Genomic DNA, 20,712 nt, shown 5'->3' with positions numbered 1-20,712 from the left:
TGTTGTCTGTCTGTCTGTCGGTTGGTCTGTCAAGAAACCTACAGGGTACTTCCCGTTGACCTAGAATCATGGGCAGGTAGGTAGATCTTATAGCTGACATTTGGGGAAAAATCTGAAAACCGCGATCGGGTTAGATCACACAAAAAAAATTAAATTGTGGTCATGAACTAATAATTAGTATTTTCAACTTTCGAAGTGAGTGACTATATCAAGTGGGGTGTCATATGAAAGGTCTTCACCTGTACATTCTAAAACAGATATTTATTTATATTAATGCATCATAGTTTTTGAATTATCGTGCAAAATGTCGAAAAAATACGACTAGTACTCTACTCTTTGCGCGAACCTGACTCGCTCTTGGCCGGTTTTTTTCTCTAAATACCAAACCATAAATTTCAAAGTTCGATAAAAATAAGACCTGGAGAAAAATCACGGAAGAATCACATAAAAGAACTAGGTATAGTTATTTTGCCTCTATTTTACAACATACTACAGTGCGATAAGCTTGCAAGGCTCTCTTGACATTGACAGGGGGGCGCTGTGGGAGAACAAAGGCTTTATTCAAACTTTTTATAGTAAATAAAAAGTTTGAATAAAGCCTTTTAAACTATTCAATGATTCAACTATTTATTTATTCGCCACGCACCAAGATAGCCTTGTTGAACTGTACACTATTATAATATTAGTGCTGTGGCAGTGTGCAACATAAGGTAAGGCTCAAAAGAGCTAGAACCCAGAGCCGTAAAACCAGTTTAAAAAAAACTCTTTGAGCGGCCCCCACGTGCCACCCAGACCCCTGCCCACATCACAGAGTACTTTTAACATAAGGAAAGCCCACATTTTTGTCGGTGACAGTGACAGCCAGCTGCTGTTGTTGTTTTTCTTGTTATTATTGTGTTTTTAATTCTTTGTCTGGACGGGGAGTTTAAAAAATTTAAAATTATGAAGAATTTCCCAGTATTTGTTTTCCCTGTGTCATTAGAATTCTTTCTAAACGCGAGACATACTCATAAACAGTTATTAACAGTTTACAACCCATACGACTTCTCTGTGAATTTTAAAGGTAAGTAAAAGATTCTTATAAACTTTCCCATATGCCATATGGTATCTATTTTGATTTTTATAGTAGGTACAGTTCCCTGATGTTAAGCTTTCTTACAGTACTATGTACATCCCCAAACAAGTTTACAGTAGTGGATCCAGAAGGAGTTATAGCCCCACAAAATTGTATAGATATTGTTATACGATATTCACAATCCTCTGCGTCGCGTGGAAATACCACTGAGAAGTTTCGAATTACAATGTACGACAGAAATACTCAACAGGTATGAACTTCAACTTCAATAGATGTCTCATGTTTCTAATGTTATGCTTTTCGATTTTCAATGTGAGATAACTAAGTGGGGTATCATAATATGAAAGGGCTTTACCTGTACATTCTTAAACAGATTTTTATTTATTTTTATGCATAATAGTTTTTATTTATCGTGCAAAATGTCGAAAAAAATACCCGAGTACGGAACCCTCGGTGCGCGAGTCTGACTCGCACTTGGCCGGTTTTTTGTATGGGTACAGTTAAAGACCTAGAAGACTGAAATAGACAACTTTTTATCCCGGAAAATCAAAAAGTTCCCACAGGATTTTTGAAAACCTAAATCTACACGGACAATGTCGCGTTCATCAGCTATACTAATATTATAAAGAGGCGTTTCTTTGTAGGAAGTAATCTTTGCAACTACTGAATCGATTTTGAAAATTCTTTCAGCAATAAACAGCTACATTATTCCTGAGTGGCATAGGCTATATTTTATTTTCAAAAAAATTAGAGATCTCTACGAAAATTGTAATAAACTACCTCTGTGAAGCTATTGGGTTGCTGGTATAAAATATTTATTATTTCAGGCATTGGGTAAAAGAGACATTCCAACAAAATTGATAGAAGGTGAACCCTCAAACACAAATCCTGAAAGTTTGGGTGACAGTTTCCATCCTCTAATAGGCAAGGCAGCCCCTCTGCGTACTGAAGAGCATTCTAAAGTTACTTGTAACCATCCATCACATCGTAGGTATAGTATATATATTTTAAATATTAGGAACAAATCAGGCTAGTATTTGTAAAGCTTATAACTTTTTCTGATTATTCTGTTATATTATTACAAATTTTGAGAGCATGTTTCCGAGAAGGAGCAATCCTAGATTTAGGGGACATGATATGAAGCTACAATATCAATTGCCATCGTGAGTTTATGCTTCACCGAGCCGTGTCGCATGCTGGCAGAAATCATCCCTTAACCATCTTGTCTCTTACATATATTGTGGGTCATTCTGTTAAACACAATCTCTTAACTAAACTAAATTCAATTGACAAGTCTAAATCTAGTAATATCCTTATGCTAGGGAGCATTATAAAAGGGATTTAGTTCAGTTTAGGAATGCTGTACATTGTACAGTTAGGAAGGCTTTACAAAGTTACAATTACAAGGGTATAAACAGACTATTTAATAGATAGAATAGCATGAGTTGCATTAATCCAACTTAAAGAATCACATATTTCTTTACAGAGAGCAGCAACCTATCAATGTGGTAGCAGTAGCTGTCAGCATATGTTGCATAGCCGCACTGCTCTTACCCACACAACCAGAGCAGGTGGTCAAATCGCAATGGCCTGAATGGCTGCACATTGGCTCCAATCTCAAGTTGGTATTCTCTTTTGTGCTCGGACTAGTTAGTATGTTGGTTTTAAGGCCATAAATTAAAAGAAATAATGTGCACATAATTATGTAGGTAGGTAGGTACATATTTCTTTTGTTATCCATACTAATATTATAAATGGGAAAGTGTGTCTGTCTGTCTGCTAGCCTTTCACGGCCCATCCGTTCAACCGATTTTAACGAAATTTGGTACAGCGATAGCTTGCACCCCGGGGACATAGGCTACTTTTTATCCTGGAAAATCAAACAGTTCCCACGGGAATTTAAAAAATCTAAATCCACGCGGACGAAGTCGCGGGCATCATCTTACTGATAAATTATACAGCTGAATATTTTTTATTGATGTTTCCAATGCAAACATCAATGTTTGCATTTGCACAAGTGTTCTGTATATTGGCCTTGATAATGACTCCTATCTATGGATAATTTTATGTTATAATCCATACTAATATTATAAATGCGAAAGTGTGTCTGTCTGTCTGTCTGCTAGCTTTTCACGGTTCAACCGTTCAACCGATTTTGCCGAAATTTAATACAGAGGTAGCTTGCAACCCAGGGAAGGACATAGGCTACTTTTCATCCCGGAAAATTTAAGAGTTCCCACAGGATTTTGAAAAACCTAAATCCACGCGTACGAAGTCGCGGGCATCAGCTAGTCTTCTATAAATCTCAAAAACTTTAATAATTTGAGTTTCAACATTAAAATGTCAGTGTAAAGTGGATCTAAAGGACTTTGTTTTAAAGTACATTCTGTATTGCAAAATCTTATTTCATAGTTATTACTAGGGTAGAGGTATTTTAGTGACGTCAGCACTAGACTGAAGTTTCGAGCTGATGGTATATTTTTATTTCGGCTGATATACAGATATATCAAGTATTGATTATTTAAATAAATTGTTATATTTGTGTGGTGCTCTGCAAGAATATGAGGTTTGTTTGACAAATGTTTATATGCAGTCTAAAAGACGTTTGGTTGAAAATTACTTAAAAGAATATTATTTTTATTGTTTAAAAGTTTGTATTGGAGTGTTATTTTGCATTTTTATACTTATTAGGTATGCAGGGTTTGACTTGCCTTAAACGCAAGAGGCATAAATAGGGAAAAGATTTTGGAATGTATCCTATTATTATGTAATGACCTCAGTGACAAGATCCATACTATTCTATACTTATAATGTAGTATAGTAAAAGTGTGTGTCTGTCTGTCTGCTAGCTTATCACAGCCCAACAGTTTAATCGATTTTGATGAAAGTACTAAGCTAACTTTGTATTGAGAGTTAGCTTAGTACAGTACGTGGCAGAAAGTAATGTACATCGACCTTTAGAAAGAGATAGCAGATTTGTAGAGCGTTGACTCTGTCGTTTAGACCGACAAAACATCATGTAGTAGTTATGAGTGACAGAGACAACGCTTTACAAAGCCGAAATGTCCTTCTAAAGGCCGAAGTACATCACTTTCCGCCGCATACTGTAAATCCCGGGGAAGGACATAGGTTACTTTCTATCCCGGGAAATCAGAGTTTCCACGGGATTTTAAAAAAATCTAAATCGGTCGAAGTCGCGGGCATCATCTAGTTCTTAATAATTTTAATTTTACATATCAAAAATTGCGGAACCGGCAGAATTCGAACCTGCGCGTCTCCCCTGGGTACCGGAGCGCCTTAGACCGCTAGGCTATGGTTCACTTATTGTATACTGCCGAAAATTTCATCATCTTTATGATCAACCCATCGCCGGCTCACTGCAAAGCACGGGTCTCCTTTCAGAGTGAGACGGGTTTGGCCGTAGTCTACCACGCTGACCATATGCGGATTGGTAGACTTCACACACACCTTAGAGAACCTTATGGAGAAGTCTCAGGCATGCAGGTTTCCTCACGATGTTTTCCTTCACCATTAAATCAAGTGGTATTTAATTAAGTACCTACTTTAAACGCACATAACTCCGAAAAGTTAAAAGGTGCGTGCCCGGGATCGGACCCCTGACCTCGGATTAGAAAGCGGACATCCTAATCACTAGGCTATCACAGCCGAAATTTTAGACATATATCTTTATTCAGTACTTAAGCGACTGTTAATGCCATCTAGTAACAACACATTGCAGTTTTTGATATGTATTTAAAATTATTTAGAAATTTCCTTGAAGTGTACAGGTAAAAATTATAGATAAGCGTATGATTCTTGTCACGAACATTGAACCTAATAACAAGGTAATGTTGTAACCAAGCACGCCCGGTTTTCTTCGGTGTACGCCCGACGTTATCTATCGACATACCCATGAAGGGTTCAGTTGCATCATACGTAATCCCATGCAAATGACAGAGCCAAAAATCTTAGTGGCCGCTAACCATTTTGAGGCGCCAACCAATCACAAACGAAAGTTTTCGAGTGTTTCAGAAAACATGTTTGTGATTGATAGGTAACTCAAAATAGTTAACACCCACTGAAATTTTTGCCTTTATCGTTTTGTATGGGATTACATAACAGAGAGAGCGTTATACTAACTTCTTTCCGGGGATAGAGTAAAGACACTTTCTTTAGGTTGACAACTCCTTGCTTGTGCAACCCATTCTGCTTTTATTGACTGTCAAAGTTTAACGGTAACCTTCCAGTGGCAAGACAAGAGGACAAGAGCGGATAAAGTTGTAACTTTATCCTCTTGTCTTGCCACTGGACGTGTTAATGGTCCAACTGTCGTGATGCGTACAAATCGTCGGTTAAAAATGGTTTATTAGAGGTGTTTGTAATTGATAATTTTATATTATAACAATTCGTATTGTGTTGGTTAATTTTAGTTTCGGTTCCTGGGACCATTTTATTGTATTATATTGTGATTCATGCCAAATAAATGTTTTATTTATTCCAATTTTCTCTTTTCTTTAATCTTCTAATGAGCAATCATCACTGACTGAGCGTAGGTACTTTAACTTTGCTCAGACTTATAGGAGACATCAATCTGTCTTGTTTTGTCTGAATCTTAAGTCTGAACAAACTCATAGTACCTACCTACACTACTTATAGATTTCAACATATTTTTTTTCCTCCATCTACAGATTTCAATCTCAGTCAAAAATTTTAATAAAACAAAATGAACGTTATATAACTTTATTAAAGTCAAATACCTAAAACTAATAATAATTAGTAATAATATTAATCTCTATTAGGATCACAATTCCCTGCATGATATTGAGCCAATTTTTTTTTTTAAATTGTAAATAAATTCCATGCATTTTATAATACTAGCACTCGATGGACACAATTTCTTCCTACCTACTTTTTCATTGTATAACGCGTAAAATGCGTAAAAAACTCCTCACGCGCCATTTTAACTTTTTGTGTCAAATTTCATGTCAAAAGTACGGTTTTAGTCCTTATTTTAAAGGTGACGAACATAGAGATGAGGAATCATACTTTTGACATGACAGTTGTCCCATAGAGTTAAAATAGCGCGAGAGGAGTCATTTTGCACTATAATAAATAATTAGGTTGTTTTAAAAAGATAGATTAGGCAGTGCCTTATTGCCTATATGGATATGTCTGCTATGCGTGAATCTATATTATTATCTACATATGGACAGAGCACTTTTAATACCTACTTGAAGCAAATACCTAGGTATCGCTATCCCGCTTCGACTGCCGATCGAGAGCGAGACGCCACTGGGACCCGAGCTTTAGCTCTAATTTGTCTTGTAAGTGGGTATTCGCTTTAAGCAGATGTTAGGAGCGCCTGAAACAGGTACTTTTTATTTATTTTCTAGGATATGTTGTCATTATTGACAAAATCTCATAATTATTACTAAATTCCAAGGCATTTGGTAAATAGGCTATTTACCCTTTATAATAATATATGGATTAATGCACACATACGTATTGCTATTAATAAACAGTTTAACATAATTAATTATAATTATTATTGCAAAAACAGTTAAGTACATAACATACTAATTAAGTGTACCTACCTACTGACCTATATAATTTAAGTACCTATTATTTTTTCATGGAAGATTTATTTCTTATAATAATTATAACAATTTAAGCTACTTTAATCTCACTTAGGCATCTATTAAGTTGTGTAAGATAAAGCCTTCTTCAACAGCAATGAGTAGGTTATTATATAAAAATTTACTTACAAATAAGTAATTTTAAAAATATTAATCTCTAGAACATCTAAAACGATTTTTGACCGCTCAAATTATCTATCTTTTGTGATTTCAGTACCTGCAGTAAAAAAGGGAAAACTCAAATTCAACACTTTCCAGGAGAGAAAATTGATACACCATCGTCCATCATCTTATTGTCTATATAAGTACCTATTTTAACAAATAAAATATAGATTTTTATTTTTGATTTCAACTGAATGTGAAGTCATGTTTTTATCTCTTCTGGATAGAGTGGTTCCCTTTTTTACAGGAGGCACTGATTCATGGCCCGAGCACGCAATGCAAGCTCATCACCTGACAGTAAATAGCTTCATGCTGTCAGCCGGCGTTGATGCCGCATTTCGATTTCGTCATTTGATGACGAGCTATATAGGGGTCCATCATCAGTTTGGAGTAACTATGAGAAATCAATCGGTAGTACATAGAGGTGCTAATTAATTTGTATACAATTCAGAGCTTTACTTTATCCCTTACTCGCAGTGTATACCAAGCCATTCTTTTGGAAGCAGGCTAAGCTAATACTATATAACATTGGAATCTAGGTGTTCAGGTAACTTTGCTTATCACGATATGCTACAAATCAACCATGATATGAGTGAACAGTGGGTGAAGGACGGTAGCAACTTGTGTATACTTTAGAGAATTAAGGCCATCACTTGACATCCTTTCCTTTGCATTTTGCAATAACTCATTTGTTTTCTGGCTAAAAATAAATTTTAGATATATAACATGAAATTATTAAATAAAATACGTTAAATATTACGGAACGAGTCTGAGAACGGAGTCGCCTACAGACTATTCCGAGTCCCGACATTGAACTGAGGTAGATTCGGGACAATAGGCGCCGTGGTGCACGTGTTAAGGCCGCTCGCACCGATCGCCGCGTCCCAAAGGGGCTTCGACGTCGCACCTCACGAGTAAAGCGCGACTAGTCACATTGTTTAGAGCCTCCCGACTCTCGGGGCTCCAGTGAGCATAACCTTGCCGGATTCGGCTAGGCTGGCTTCAGCCTTTAGATGAATATGTCTTCAGGCATAATCACGCGGATGGTAGCTTCGCACCACCGGCACCGGCCGCTCGGCCGAGTGCATACATTATTATTGGTACGATTACACCTAACGAGTACATTGGCGAGTCAGTGTCCTGTATAAACACTTTAACGAGTGTAATTTCGCCATAATTTCTCAGCCACAGCACTGTCTCGGCCGAGTGACATTTTACTGTCTCGCTTCACTACTCGGTAGGTGTAATCGTACCATATGATAGGACAAAGAAGTTGGAAGGACACGTCATAAAAGTGGAAAATATAAGCAATTTCAAATTATATGTGTTAAGTAACGTTGATCACAGTTGGTGTTTGCACTTTGCACGGGTGACTGATGACTTTGTATGTTGACTTTTACATTCCTCCAAGCCTTGGAGAGCACGTAAAACCGTCGCTCTAGGCTAGGTTATCATCACTAACATCACAACTTTACTAATCCATATTATCAATGCGAAAGTATGTCTGTCTAGCAGTGATAGCCTAGTAGTTAGGACGTTCGCCTTCTAATCGGATGTCGGTGGTTCGATCCCGGGCACGCACCTCTAACTTTTCGGAATTATGTGCGCTTTAATTAATTAAATATCACTTGCTTTAACGGTGAAGGAAAACATCGTGAGGAAACCTGCATGCCTGAGAGTTCTCTATAATGTTCTCAAAGGTGTGTGAAGTCTACCAATCCGCACATGGCCAGCGTGGTTGACTATGGCCAAAACCGTAAAAGTGACCCGGTGAAGGGTTGATCATGATGATGATGATGTCTGTCTGTCTCCTAGCTTTTCACGGCCCATCCGTTTAACCGATCTTGACCACAAAAGAGATAGCTAGCTTAGTAGTATTAATTAGCTTTTATGCTGGGAAATCAAAGAGCTCCTACTGGATTTTTAAAAGCATAAATTCATACGGACAAAATCGCGGGCGGTTTTATTATACAAATGCAAAAGTGTTGCTTGTAGGCCTTCAATCACGCGGCAATGGAGGGGGACGGCAAAGGGTCGACGTAATTTTTACATTGATATGCCTGGAGAGTGACATTCCTAATTTATAATGCTGGAAAATTTAAGAGTTCTAACAGGATTTTTAAAACACATAAATCTACACGGATAAAGTTGTGGCCATCATCTTGTCTGATAAAAAATACAAATATTTTTACCTATGAATCAAAATCGAACTCTTAGGTGCAACACCCACAGGCGTGAAATACACAAAATCCACAGCATATTTTTTCACCTCAGCTTTACTTTGGACTTTGCTTGGGAATTAATTAATAAGTATATCTAAATATATAAAAGGAAAAGGTGACTGACTGACTGAATGATTGACTCAAACTACTGGACTATAGCTATTATGACATAGGCATCCGCTAAGAAATGATTTTTGAAAATTCAACCCCTAAGGGGTCAAATAGGGGTTAGAAATTTGTGTAGTCCACACAGACGAAGTCGCGAGCATAAGCGAGTCAATCATAAAATCCTTACCCTTTTTGTTGACTTGTATGTGAAGCCATGTGATATTGACTAGTGGAGGGTTCAAATCGAGTAATATCTATATTGTGAGCTTCAAGACGTGTGTACAAGTCATCGTCTTCCCCACCCCAACCAAAATACTTATTGCTCATTCCGTTTATTGTTTTAAATTGCTTCGAAGATATGGATACAGCACCGCCAAATAGATTGAGATAAGGTAATACAAATCTGAAATTTAAATAATCTAAAATTTAATATAACCCTACCGTTAGATGAGTTATCATTAGGCACATTGCACACCTGCAGAATGGAGTGAAGCCAAGGTGCAGACTCCAGAGTTTTTTTTGATATCAACTTATGCTTAAACATGAAGGAGATTGAAAGGAGCTTGAATCGCTGTGGCTATACCAAAGTAAATAAAAGTGAATATCAGTTGTTAGTAAAAATACCATCCAAGTGCTTGCCAGACTCGCACATGAAGGGTTGCGTACCATCTCACAAGAAATAACACTTTTTTAACTCATTTTGAAATGCAACCGGATAAAGTATACGGATTTTTCCCTTTATTTGTGCTAGAAGACATTGCTACCTGCCAAATTTCATGATTCTAGGTCAACGGAATGTAACCTATAGGTTTTGATTTTCTTAATGGGTCTTGACAGACACAACAGGCAGATAGACAGACAGACTTTTTCTCTGGACATACAGAACCTTAAAAAGATGCTGTGTCTCAGCTCTATATGTTGGAATATCTATGAAAACTTCAACATACCTAAATTTATTGATGCTGCATGACATGTGTCGTGGTACTTCAGTACACGCATAAATATTTTCCAGCTTCAATGGCAGCAAGTCAACATCGTGAAGAACCAAACAAGGATACCCTGCTCGCATCGCAGCAGTAGCTCCTATGTTCATCAGCTTGGCTCTATTGAATGGACGGGAGTCAACTTGTTCAACCACATAAATCCTGTAGTGAATGAGCTGTCGTCGTAAAAACATGTGCATGTATACAAGAAAGCCACGCAACTGCTCCGCTCTATCTCTGTAAACAAATTGTGTGTAGATCATAAGTGTAATAATATGGATGTACAATTAATCCGGAATTAGTAAATACCAACTCTATCTCCTAAGGTTGTCTGTACCTACCTAGTTTTAATATAATTCTATTGTGAATCTTCACCATAGTTATAATTTGAATTCAATTTATATCAAACTGATATTTATAACAGTTTTCATATACTTTTCAATGAAGTAAGCATATCTTAAACTTAAGAAGACCACACATCCCTTGAAAAGTTCAAGCTAATTTATAAACTACTAGCTGCCTTGGCGAACTTCGTATCGCCTAACAGTTGATTCTTTTTCAGATTTTTTTTTTAATTTTTCTCCGTAAGAACCATCCTCGTACGAATATTATAAAAAAAGAATTAGCGAAATCGGTTCAGCTGTTCTCGAGATTTGCGATCAGCAACACATTCAGCGATTCATTTTTATATATAGAGATGTATATCTTCTCAAATCTCACCTGTAAGGCACAATAATAGCTGTACTGAACTTAGGCCTACACTCAACAGGCGCATATTCTCCACCCTCTCTTATCCTATGATTCTCTATAAGATCCCCATCAGCAATACTAAGAGGTAGCGTGGTTTCGTCGTGTACAACATCGTAATAATCACATTCAGCCAAAGCAGTACTCGAGAAGTTATTCGCTATTTCATGTCGTAAACTATTTAAAATATTTTCCTTTGCGATATAACTGTAACTTCGTCTTGCATTCCTATCAGGATGCAGTAGTATAATCAATATTACTACGACCACGACGCAGTATAGAATTATTTTCTTAAGTGCATAATGCATGACACAAAAATGTACCGACGATACTCAGTATTATTTATTGATTCATAAGGGGTTTCGACTAAACACAACACAATTTCATTTTCAATTAAGCATTTCTCTATCTAAACTCGAATAAAAAGCCGGAAAATCAAGATCACAATTTTATTATCATCACAAAAATTCTTGTTGGTGTGTTGGTGATTTTGAATTTTGAATGATTTTGAACACTTGAATTTAGGGTTGACAACTTGACAATGACAGGCGACAGTTGACTTTGACGTTTAATGATTTTAGTTTTAGCTGGCTTCGGCTCTGGAGTCTGGGATCTAGCTATTGGTTTACGTTTAATGAGTCTAATGCAGTTAATGAGATAGTTAGTTACGACGCTATTGATAAAGAAATTAGCAACTATCAAAACAAATAAAGTAGGTACTTCTTAATAGGCAAGTGTGCACATAATTCTAAGAGTAAGGCGGGTAAGGTGGCAATTTTTTATTTGTATCAAAAATAGACGGTAGTTGTGAAAATCCTGTTTGACGTACTTAATACCTACCAAAAAAGTATGTTAAGCATATAAGTCAACTGAACTTTTTGTGTTCTTTAAAACGATTGAAGACATTGACTAATGAAGATGAAGTAAAATCTATGAAATGAGTGAAATATAAACAAACTATGACGACCATGGCAACCTGTGGTGAAGAAAAAGAAGATTTTGAAGCTGTTGATTTGGCTGCTACTAATAGCAATAAATCATTTGAAGAAGATAGTGAAGACCAAGACCAAGTATCCAATAATTCAGTGGAACTTATAAGGAAATGTACCACTCAAAATCATCACGACACATCTTGGGATGAAAGTCACTATGTGAGTGCTAATAATATTTCCAGTGGAGATTTCAAAGATAGCAAACGAAATCCGACTCCACCATTTATGAGTATAATAACTGATGCAAGTCCTACGGACAGTAGAATAGATAATTGCACCCAGACGGAGCTTATGGTACCAAATCTAGACTTAGTTGACATAAATTTATCGTTGAATAAAGATTTTCAGTCAGAGGATTGTTTGTCTAATGACAATGATACTGAGAGTTCTTCGGCCAGCAAACGATACAGACGCAATTCCTTTGATGATGTTGCGGAATCAAGACCACGAAAAAAAACTAAATGTACCGATTCATGTACATCGAGTTGCACTGATGAATCTGATTCTAAGGCCCAAAAATCTTCTAGCAGACTAGACTCCGAATCGGACATTTCGTTCAAATCGATCAAAAGCAGTTATTCCTATAAGACTCGTAAAGGAAGAAGAAAGTCGGACTCTAACTTGATTCGGGATGTATTGCAAGGATCAAGGAGATTCAGCAGCTTTGAAAAGACTAATTATTCAGAAACGAATATGTCAGGTGGGTACCTACTTAGTACTTACCTCCTAGCTCCAGATTAGGTAACACCTCTATTGTTAAGTACTTGTTTTCGAATCGATTTCATTAAAATCGGTTCACTTTAAGAAAAATCTTTATTTTTTGTGCATTTTATTGGAAAGATTTTATTACGCGACACAGGTTGAAATGGCAATCATGGGGAACGCCCCGCACACTCGCAGAGCCCCCGCGCTAACCCGGTGCGGGCGAGCGTGGGTAACGTGCGGGAGTGCGGAGCGTCCCCCCGGCCCCGCCTCATATCCCGATTGCCTCTTAACCTGTCGCGGACTATACATACCTACCTACTTACTCAAATTTTTAAATAATATTCTATGCCAATTTATTAAGTACTAGATAATGCCTGCGACTTCGTCTAGGCTTTCGCCTAGCAGACAGACAGACAGACAGACACACTTTCGCATTTATAATATTAGTATGGATTCTAACAATAGATAGAGTGCAACGAAAACATAATTTTACAAAAATATTATTATTTATAATTTACGATAGTCAAAGTTCAAACCAAACCTGATACCAGTCTAAAGCGGACAAATTACAAATATAGCGGCGTGACATCATTTCAGCATAGCGTCTCGTCTCTGTATCGCTAACGGCCAAGAAGACTAATCAAATCAAATTCATGCGTCTTTAGTAGGGAACTAAAATTTAAAATTAATTCCCATGCACTTTTTTTTAATACACAGTAAAAGTGGTTAAAGATTTTGCTATGAGTAATGAGGACAAAGACGTTTTGCTAGATATCAAAGTTGACAGCAATTTGAGTGATAATAGTGTGATGGGGTTCATCAGTGAAACTTGGTTTTTGTTGTCAGGGACCCCGAGAAAGGAAAAATCACATCGGCGTTTCAATCGCACGAAGGTTTGGAGGATTGTGGATATTTGCTCCTGGATTGGTAAGAAGGTGAGTCTGAATACCAATATCCAGGATATAACGATGGCCCATACACGATCAAGTTTACCGTCAGTTTGCAGCGGACTTTCGAAACGGGATCCAATCAACTGATAGCCTTACGCCAAGTGTGCATGATAGGGTGACCGATCAATTCACCAAAATCAAATAACAAAGTTTCATTCCACAAACAAATTCTGGCAAAATTATGAATAATTTTATCATCGTTATAAAACTTCTGGTTCTACAACTAACTCACTCGATATAACAAATTACCAGACAAATAGTCATTTTATAAAATAATATTTGACAAACAGTTGATTTGAGTAAGAGCTTACTTAAATTTCTTTCCACTCAGGGTTACCAGTCCATAGCAGGATTATATTCGGATATAGTCCGGGAACACACGGGGCACAAGGCAATTGGCGATAATGATTATGTACAAGAAGTGAAACAACTTCAGAGGATGGTGGCAGAGATAGACCAGAAGCATACCCTCGTCATAAACAACCTGGCTCGCGAGAACGAAACACTTCAGGAGGAGATGAGGAAGATGATTACTAAAATAGCAGAGTTGGACAGTAAGCTTAGGTAATATTATTATTCTCTCAGAGCTTGCATGATACATACTATTACTAGCTAACTATAACTATAAAACGTGTGCACCTGTGACAAGAACCGTCGCTATACATAGTGTAACCAGAACGCTAGCAAACGTTATTGTGATATTATCTGAACAGTAAACACAATCCAATACAAATAACCATTTGCCTCATTTTGTATTTTTCAAACCTATGACGCGGCATTGACTCCGAGTCGCCTACTTACGCAACGTTCGTTGACCTCTAGCGTCATTCAGATGTTTTATTTGCAATATATCGTGAACTTTTACAAAATGTAGGATATTTTTATATTTTTCGCGTTTTTTTGTGGTAGGTAAGTATTATAAAATCAGTAATCATCAGTAGGTACTATCAGTTATCACTTCCTTCGTTTTTGCTAGCCTTCTGGTTACACTCTGTATTATTGCATTGCAGATGTCTGAAGGGCGCGAGTACTTGCCTATTTAGTATCCAGAATCGGTGATCCACAATCGGAAGAACCGCAAATGATTTGATTTCGGGCTTTTACGATAGTTTGATATTCGGCAAATCAACTGGCCACACCACTCAGGATACCTACGGCAAATGTTTTGTGTTTGTTTTTTAATAAGTTTGGCAAATCAATCAGCCGGCTGGCAGATGCGACATTCTGTGACAGCAAATAGTCCTCCCTGTGTATTAGATAATATCCCAGAAAAACAAAGAATTCCCGCGGGAGTTTTAAAAACCTATATTTGTGCCAACTATTTGGCTTAGTGCGAGTTTTCGGGACGATACGATTGCCGCCAGCTTTACAATTCCCAATAGTGGAGCTTTTTTTTGTTATTTGTGTATTATTTGTTTGTAATACCAAAGAGTTTTTACTTGCTTATTTGTAAAATTTAAAACGAAAAATTCCTATATTATTAATTATCAGTTGAATAAAATTGTTTGCGACATTGCCTTCATATAATTACACACTGCCAGTGCGTCGCCGTTCTCAATAGAATGTGTCTTCTTAGAACTTGGTGGATACACTGGAGTGTGTCTTTAGTATTGACTATTGCACTCACATCTTATGAGTATCTATTCTCATATTTTACTTATTGCCCGTTTTAAAAACGTGGTAGGTACATTAAAATTCTTTTTTTATTTAAATTTATAATTATTTTGTTCTGCAGCAGTCAGTCACTATCACGTCCGCCATGCGCGCTGCCACCTCCCCCGCCTCCGCCTCCGCCTCCGCCCCCGCCTTCACAGATAGAGAAGAAACCACTTGTGCGTGCACACACGATACCTAGATGCGGCTCAGCTCCACCCAGGATGGCAGGGCCGCGGCTCACCATCACGCCTCAGGATATAGCTAATGTGAAACTGAGGAAAACCAGGGTATGGACTAATTAACTTATCGCTTGCTTACCTCCTAACGTAGCAATAAAACGCTAACGTAGGAAAAACGACAAGAGCAAGTACCGAACGGGCGCCCTCCCACGATTCGGTCCATATAACCGAGAGGTTGGTGGGGCCATGGGAGGTAGAGGATTGTAATGTAGCAATAACACACTGACTGAAGGCGTTCGTTGATCCTGGCCAACAGTACCTATACCCTATCCGCAGAATCAAGTTAATATAGCGTTCTCTCTACCTAATCCCATACAAAAACAGAGAGAGCTTCTATATTAACTTCATACCGCGGATAGGGTATGATAATAGTCACACACCCAAAAAAATTTATTACGGGATTCAAACATTTTTGAACGACCTTGCAGCAATTTATTTAAGCAATAAAATGTGGTAAATATAATTTATATAGCTGTTCTATTTGGCGACCATTTTCGTCAAAGTGACAATAACTTTACTTCTCTGTCAACGCCTGAAAAGTTTTACTTCAAAAATTTAAGTTGACTTGTTTATATTTCTAGGACAACCCCGTAAGGCCTAAACCAACGCCAAAAGAATCCCATCAGCCGCTTGTAACACAGGATATGTTGGAAGCGACGCGAGCCAAACTCGGCCGCAACCGCCCAGTGGCCGCTTCCACGCCTAAACAACTCCTGTCGGAATTTGAAAAGTAAGTCATCAGCTCATCAGCTATAAGTGCCACCAACTTACAGTGCAGTTAGAGCCTCAATAGCTAAACCGGTTAAGGAGTGGACTGAAAACCGAAAGGTCGACGGTTCAAACCCCGCCCGTTGCACTATTGTCGTACCTACTCCTAGCACAAGTCTGACGCTTAGTGTGGAGAGAAAAGGGGAATATTAGTCATTTAACATGGCTAATATTCTTTTTTTAAAAAAACACGGCTGTTTTGGCGCGTGGCGAAAATCGGAACTAACCGTTGCCGTCAAGTGTCCCCTTTGTTCTTGTTTGAATAGTCTTAAGCCTTTGTTCTCCAACAGCGTCCCCCTGTGAATATCATTCAAGTGCCAAAAGAGTCTTGTCGCACTGTATCTTTTCAGGTGATAGCGTCGCTAGTGGAGAATAATTTGGTATTGCCACTTTCCCAAATAAAATAAAAGCAAAGCACTAAAAATTCACCAACAAAAAATTCTTTCAACATCGCGAAGATTCAAATTTCAATATACCTAGTAGCTTAATATATTGCAATATTAACTTATTCCTGCGCTCAGAATAAGGACTGTTAGAAGTAGCCCTATTGTGACACTTACTGTTAGAGCGAGATAGCTAAATGCATTTAAGCTCTTGTTAGAACGTGACAAGATGATTATGTTTTGTCCTTATCACCGTGGCCACTTTTTTTTGTCATAATATATTTGTACGTGAGTATTTGACAAACAACGTGAAGTGTAGAAGGAATGACATTTCACAAGTAAGAAAATCTGCTTGAGCGAGAGGGACTGAGGGGGCCACGCTAGTTGCAAATCTGGACTTATCTGTGTTCCTGCGGCTTCATCCGCGTGGACTTTTAAATGGCGGCTGACGCGGCTATATTTTTCCCACCGACAAATAAGTTGGTGGCACTGTACAGTAGCCGGCAGGAAATATTGTACATTGACCTTTAGAGAGTTCGGCTTCGTAGAGCGTTGTTTCTGTCACGTATACCTATATGACGTTTTGTCGGTCTCAGCGACAGAGACAACGCTCTACAAAACCGCTATCCCTTTCTAAAGGCCGATATACAATATTTCATGCCGGGTACTGTACTTACGTATAATATATACGTAGCTGGACTGACAGACGACAAAAGATGGCAAGTCTCAAAAGAGTACATAATTTGCCTTAAGGTAATTAGTTTTAAAATCGAAAAATTTAGATGAGTTTCATTTTACATTATTCTAAGCTAAGGGCCCAAATATTATAGTATAATTACTATCATAAGGTCACGGGTTGCATTTCTTTTGCTTTATATCTACCTGTTCATTATAAAATGTATTGACCAGTATGTTTTATATCACGCAGGTGCCTATTGCAGGAGTCGCCCATGACGTCACTTTACCGACGGCGAATCACGCGCGGCACGTTTCGAAGTGGGGAAGAGTTACGCGTTCGACCATACCCTGCTGCTCGCTGTGCACGGTCCCCACTTTCCCCTCGTTCTCCACGCTCTAGCTCCTTGTCCCGTGCCCCCGCTTCCCCACTCAAGTTCCCATTATTTTGTCCCAGTGTACCTAATAAATAGTCACATACCTACGTTTGAGTGACAGAGACAACGCTCTACAAAGCCGAAAACCTGAAGGTCGATGTACAACATTTCCTGCCGGCTACTGTACAAGTTACAACAGAATTGTTGTATCCATTAAAAATCAATAGAATCATCAATTAATATTAATTTCCTTTGCAGAATAAATGAAGCCGTTAATATTGTTACCTAAATATGGCTGAAAAAGAAATCAAATTGTTCATAATACTTATAAACACCCCATCTGCAAATAGACCTGCAATTTGTTATTGTTATTTACTATGTTTATAGTTGAAGTACTGATTTTATTACGTAGTATATTATATTTTTTACGACTTTTAAGCACTTATCATGGATGTTCGCAAAATAACGTCTGCTTTCATTCGACACCATGTAAATAAATAGATTTAATTTTTTTGTTATGAATGCCTAGGTACCTACTTATTTATAAACTAGCTGATGCCCGCGACTTCGTCCGCATCTGTCTGTCAGCGAGGTGTATCGTAAAAGTTAAAGAGTTGAAATTTTCAGTGAATTTCTATTTGCCGCTATAACAACAAATTATAAGTAGATGGTACTAGGTAGGTACCTAGTTACCTCAAGTCCTACCTACAAAGTTACTTGATAAAAACTTTGAAAGTACTTTAAAAAAATGTTAATTGCTTGTAACGACACCTTTCGTGCGTGAGTTCAACTCGCACTTGACATTTTTATTTAAATCGAACTTTTGATGATTTTATTGAACCGTCGACTTACTATTTGACGGATTTTCAATGTTACCCGTAACGACGATTCAATTTAATACTATTACCTATGTAATCACTTTGTATCATAGAGATAGTATACATTCATCCAAGCTTTGTAGGTACTGATCTGTGCCCAAGAACCTCTATGCTTTATAGAGAACTAGATGATGCCCGCGGCTTCGCCTGCGTGGATTGAGGTTTTTTAAAATTCCCGTGGGAATTCTGATTTTTCGGGATAAAAATAGTCTATGTCCTTCCCCGGGATGCAAGACATCAGCTATCACTGTACCAAATTTCGCTAAAATCGGTTGAACGGATGGGCCGTGAAAAGCTAGCAGACAGACGGACAGACAAACTTTCGCATTTATAATATTAGTATGAATAGTATTGTCTATGGGAGTATGTTAGCAGTATCCTGTATTTTATTGGTCTGTGGTTTGCAGGTATAGTGTACCCATAGATTATCTACTATATACTAGAAATAGATGTGCGACTCTAGATTTCTTTTTCAAAGTTACGCGTGTACTCACATCAAGAGGGCACTAAAAGCGCGCTAGGCGTGCGAGAGCGCGAAAATTTAAATGCTATTTAAATGTACTTTACTAGAATATTTTATATTTTTGGAACACGTTTTAAATAAACATTAATAATTCCATTAACGTTTGTTTAAAACATGTTTAAAAATATATATTACAAGACTATGACTCTTTGAGCTACTTAATTATAACTATATTATAGAAAGAAAAAGGTTTTAAGGTTTTGTAAATATTTATTATCATAAATTCGTAACTAGGTAGATACATAAAATACAATAGAATAGAAAACAATACGAAGTGTATGTAAACACTATAAAATACATACCCAAATTCAAGACCCGCAAGATTGTGAAATAATTACTATTCAAATTTAACATTTTCGGTTATTTACTTTTAATAATTTTCAAATTATTACCACAATTGGTGTATTTGTGTAGTCAGAAAACAATAAAATAATTGTTATATGAGCCAAAGATAATTAACATAAAGCTAGCTTTAAGTTTTATTGTAATATTAAAAATAAAAGAAATTAACATAAATTATATTAAATAAAATTCCCTGTAAATAAACTGTAAAATAATAAACATAAATTATACTAAATCAAGTAATCAATAAAACCAATCTACTAGATTGATTTTATTGATGGGAATTTATGTTTACTAGCTTATGCCCGCGATTTCGTTCGCGTGGACTACACAAATTTTGAACCCCTGTTTCACACACTTAGAGTTGATCTTTAACAATGAGATTTTAACATATGAGCTTAATAAAATATGTCATACTGCAAATTGCAAAAATATTAACTACAAAACTTTATAGACACTTCAAAACTGACAGAGTTTCATACAAACTTCAAACCCCTATTTTATCCCTTCAGGGGTTGAATTTTGAAAAATCCTTTCTTAGCGGACGCCTACGTTATAATAGCTATCTGCATGCCGAATTTCAGCGTGATCCGTCCAGTAGTTTGAGCTGTGCGTTGATAGATCAGTCAGTCAGTCAGTCAGTCAGTCAGTCACCTTTTCCTTTTATATATAGATTATATTATATTTGACTAGTGCCACAAAGGCAGTAATATTAAAAACATAATTACACAAATTAATCACACAGGATTGGCAAGAGTCTGTGATCAATCTACAATTAACAATTTAATCCCCCATATTTGTTAAAAGGAATACAAAACAATTTACTAAAGAAAACAATTTAGTAAAGACTGCCAAACGGATATAGCTTCTGTTAGATATTGATGCAGAAGATGACTTACGAATGTGCAATAGTTGACAGAAGCTTGAATGATTCCCCTTATCTAAATATATAAAAGGAAAGGGTGACTGACTGACTGACTGACCTATCAACGCACAGCTCAAATTACTGGACGGATCGGGCTGAAATTTGGCATGCAGATAGCTATTTTGAAGTAGGCATCCGCTAAGAAAGGGTTTTTGAAAATTCAACCCCTAAGGGGGTGAAATAGGGGGTTGAAACTTGTGAAGTCCACGCGGACAAAGTCGCGAGCATAAGCTAGTTTTATCAAACGAAGTCTGTAATTCAACTACTGATTTCATTAGATTGCATAAAATAGATTATTTACCTTTATGTGTTTGATAATATCTCAACGCCTGAATTTTTATGCTATCATTTTCAGTATCTGAATTT

At 37.2% G+C, this 20,712-nt stretch overlaps 3 protein-coding genes across 4 annotated transcripts; 2 read left to right on the top strand and 1 right to left on the bottom strand.

The window, feature by feature from the left end:
- Window positions 1-841: 841 nt before the first annotated feature.
- LOC117989696 (motile sperm domain-containing protein 1-like) lies at window positions 842-5,576 on the top strand. The gene is made up of 4 exons (XM_034977101.2): window positions 842-1,063; window positions 1,162-1,325; window positions 1,903-2,066; window positions 2,562-5,576. Exons 1-4 carry the CDS (start codon window positions 943-945, stop codon window positions 2,749-2,751), a joined length of 639 nt encoding a protein of 212 aa, XP_034832992.1. The 5' UTR covers window positions 842-942; the 3' UTR covers window positions 2,752-5,576.
- A 225-nt stretch (window positions 5,577-5,801) lies between these two features.
- LOC117989695 (beta-1,4-galactosyltransferase 1-like) lies at window positions 5,802-11,459 on the bottom strand. 2 transcript variants are annotated; one of them, XM_034977100.2, is made up of 4 exons: window positions 10,907-11,459; window positions 10,151-10,423; window positions 9,391-9,606; window positions 5,802-7,569 (listed from the first exon to the last, which is right to left on the bottom strand). In XM_034977100.2, exons 1-4 carry the CDS (start codon window positions 11,239-11,241, stop codon window positions 7,506-7,508), a joined length of 888 nt encoding a protein of 295 aa, XP_034832991.1. In that variant the 5' UTR covers window positions 11,242-11,459; the 3' UTR covers window positions 5,802-7,505. The 2 variants fall into 2 exon arrangements, with proteins under 2 accessions (XP_034832991.1, XP_034832990.1); XM_034977099.2 differs by having other exon boundaries at window positions 5,802-7,573; window positions 10,907-11,457.
- Window positions 11,460-11,565: 106 nt separating this feature from the next.
- LOC117989692 (uncharacterized protein DDB_G0284459-like) lies at window positions 11,566-19,575 on the top strand. Its single transcript, XM_034977095.2, has 6 exons — window positions 11,566-12,625; window positions 13,477-13,565; window positions 13,912-14,144; window positions 15,316-15,523; window positions 16,057-16,205; window positions 17,555-19,575. The coding sequence occupies exons 1-6, from the start codon at window positions 11,893-11,895 to the stop codon at window positions 17,772-17,774; spliced, it is 1,632 nt and encodes a 543-aa protein (XP_034832986.1). The 5' UTR covers window positions 11,566-11,892; the 3' UTR covers window positions 17,775-19,575.
- Window positions 19,576-20,712: the final 1,137 nt, after the last annotated feature.

This window comes from Maniola hyperantus, chromosome 16, assembly GCF_902806685.2.
Source record: "Maniola hyperantus chromosome 16, iAphHyp1.2, whole genome shotgun sequence".
NCBI classification, from domain to species: domain Eukaryota; kingdom Metazoa; phylum Arthropoda; class Insecta; order Lepidoptera; family Nymphalidae; genus Maniola; species Maniola hyperantus.
The sequence above is the reverse complement of the archived record's forward strand: the minus strand, read 5'-3'. Positions and strand labels throughout refer to the sequence as shown.